This window comes from Telopea speciosissima, chromosome 9 (assembly GCF_018873765.1).
Source record: "Telopea speciosissima isolate NSW1024214 ecotype Mountain lineage chromosome 9, Tspe_v1, whole genome shotgun sequence".
Classification (NCBI taxonomy): domain Eukaryota; kingdom Viridiplantae; phylum Streptophyta; class Magnoliopsida; order Proteales; family Proteaceae; genus Telopea; species Telopea speciosissima.
The window spans coordinates 17,772,814-17,775,160 of record NC_057924.1 but is presented as its reverse complement, the minus strand read 5'-3'; the positions used below and the strand labels follow the sequence as shown (position 1 = coordinate 17,775,160).

General features: G+C 41.5%; 1 protein-coding gene across 1 annotated transcript; it reads left to right on the top strand.

The window, feature by feature from the left end:
• Nucleotides 1-1,383: 1,383 nt before the first annotated feature.
• Nucleotides 1,384-2,128, top strand: LOC122639499 (glutaredoxin-C9-like). Its single transcript, XM_043832364.1, has 2 exons — nucleotides 1,384-2,011; nucleotides 2,060-2,128. The coding sequence occupies exon 1, from the start codon at nucleotides 1,530-1,532 to the stop codon at nucleotides 1,989-1,991; it is 462 nt and encodes a 153-aa protein (XP_043688299.1). The 5' UTR covers nucleotides 1,384-1,529; the 3' UTR covers nucleotides 1,992-2,011; nucleotides 2,060-2,128.
• The last annotated feature ends 219 nt before the right edge of the window (nucleotides 2,129-2,347 follow it).

Here is a 2,347-nt window from a genome sequence, read left to right as displayed (position 1 = left end):
CAAATAAAAGGGTGAATGGCGTTTTGCAGACTTTAAGAAACCCTGGAGATGCTTAGCTAGATGAAGAAGCACATCAAGGCAGGTACGGTAAGCATCTGATGATGCTGTGACGACGTGACCCATTCTTAATTAGTCATACAACCATATCCAAAAATATTAGTTGGAAGCTGTTTGCCTTGCCGTTAAACCGAAGATTAAGGGATCATTAAGCAAAACGAATTAAATTAATTTAATTACAAAAAAAAAGGGTTATTCAGGTTGTTTGATTACGGTTCATGATGTCATTCCTCTTAAAAGATCAATCTTAAGACTATGACATCATTGATTCTATTGCCATTTGTCACCATTTCCCTCCCCAAAAAAAAACCTCCAATACCATGGAGTCATGGGCTTGAATTGGGTGGGGCTTAACCCTTGCCATTATTATTGTTACTATTTTATAGCATTATGGGAAAAAGTTTCATGCACGATCGTGTATGATGCATGATTGTGTCTACAACCGTTGGATGGGAATGAAGAATTGTATATTATACACTACAACGCCCCCATGGAAAGGTGGAATTTCCCCAGGGTGTGGCGATCATTTTGCCTGTCCTTGTGTCTGGGCGCAAGGGCAGCGTATCGCACGTGCCCAAGTAGCGTTCTTTTTCCCTTTTCTTATAATAAACTAAGGTTTTTGAAGGGATGTCAATGTCAGGCCCACACCGATAGTCCCGACCATGAAAAGCTGGAACCCGCTTAATACATTAATTAAACGTGTTAGACTCAAGCCTGGCCCGATTAACATTCAATCGTTCCTGGTGCAAGGGTGCTACCTGACGGGTACCCAACCGATTAGTACACGTTCAAAGCCAGTTTAGAGCCCACTTAGAGCTTGTTTACTCTATTCGACACATTTTAAGACCCGTTTAAAGCACATATATATTCTGTTTAAAGCTTGTTCGGAGGACCTTTTAGCCCGATTATTGATAGTTCGATCATTCATAAATGGAACCATGCTTAGCCTATGAGGACTGAATACTTAAACTGATCGATCAGGATGCAAGATCTTAAAATGGGGAAGATCGATTAGACCCGACCAAAACTGGCCCGGCCCGACCGATTAGAGAAAAACTTTTTCCCTAATTCTTTGCATAGTAACTAGATTAGTTGGTCATAACAAAAAAAAGAAGGAAAGAAAATAAAGAAGAAGAAAAAGGAGGGAGGGTCTAGATCATAGGTACGTAACCAAAGAGAAAGAGCTGACGCAATGAGACATTACCCACCGCAAATCTGACGCGTAATTATGCCCACCTGCCGTTGACGTGGGACTCGTCCACCTCTAGGCTCTATCGCCAGCCCACCCCACTCTCCCCTGCCTGTGACCCTTCTCATATATAACTACAAACACTTGCTCTGCATTTTCAAGGGGCAAACCATACCTGCAATTCACATTCACTCTTCTCTTGTTAAACTCTCTCTTTCTCTCTCTTTCTCTCTCTTTAGTCTCTGTCTACCCCTACATAGCTGAATTAAAGAAACTGGAGACTATGCAACAAGCTATTCCATACAGGACATGGTTGCCGGTGTCGCCGTCCGGCAGCCCAATTGGGCTGGGAGGAGGAGCGTCGATTGTTAATGGTGGACTAGAAATTTCACCACCAAGAGGAGGTGGAGGAATTGATGTGAATGGATTGGTATCAGGGAACGCGGTGATAGTGTTTGGGAGGAGAGGTTGTTGTATGTGTCATGTGGTGAAGCGCCTGTTAGTTGGGTTAGGAGTAAACCCAGCTGTGTATGAGGTGGATGAGAAAGATGAGTCTTGTGTTGTTGATGAATTGAACTCCATAGCTGCTGCTGCTGCTGCTGATGTGCCAGAGAAGCCACAGTTCCAGTTTCCTGCTGTGTTCATTGGAGGGAAGCTTTTTGGAGGTTTGGATCGCCTTATGAATGCTCATATATCTGGAGAGCTCATTCCCATCTTGAAGAAGGCAGGAGCTTTGTGGCTTTGAATATTGATTTTCACCCTTTTGAAGCTTTTGAAGATTTTATGTTTGATTTTCAAGTTTTCCCCTTTGCCCTTTTCCCTTCTGCTTTCTCTTTTCTTCAAGGAATTTTTGAGAGGCAAATGCAGGAGTTTTGATCCTTACTTTTTTGAGCAACATAAAGCTTTTCTTGTCTATGTTTTTTTTTTGGTAAAATTTTCTTGTCTATGTTCCTTATTAGAATTAGATACAGGGAGATCTTGATACTTCTCCCTTTCATATGTAAGTATTGGAAAAGAAGAAGAAAAAAAAAATAAGAAGACTTCTTAGACTTGGGGCTTTCAGAGTTTTGTGAGTTCTTTGTAAATAAATCAGTTAAATCA

Excerpts from the sequence above, each read along its gene's own strand:
- LOC122639499 (XM_043832364.1), top strand. The coding sequence starts at position 1,530 with ATGCAACAAGCTATTCCATACAGGACATGGTTGCCGGTGTCGCCGTCC.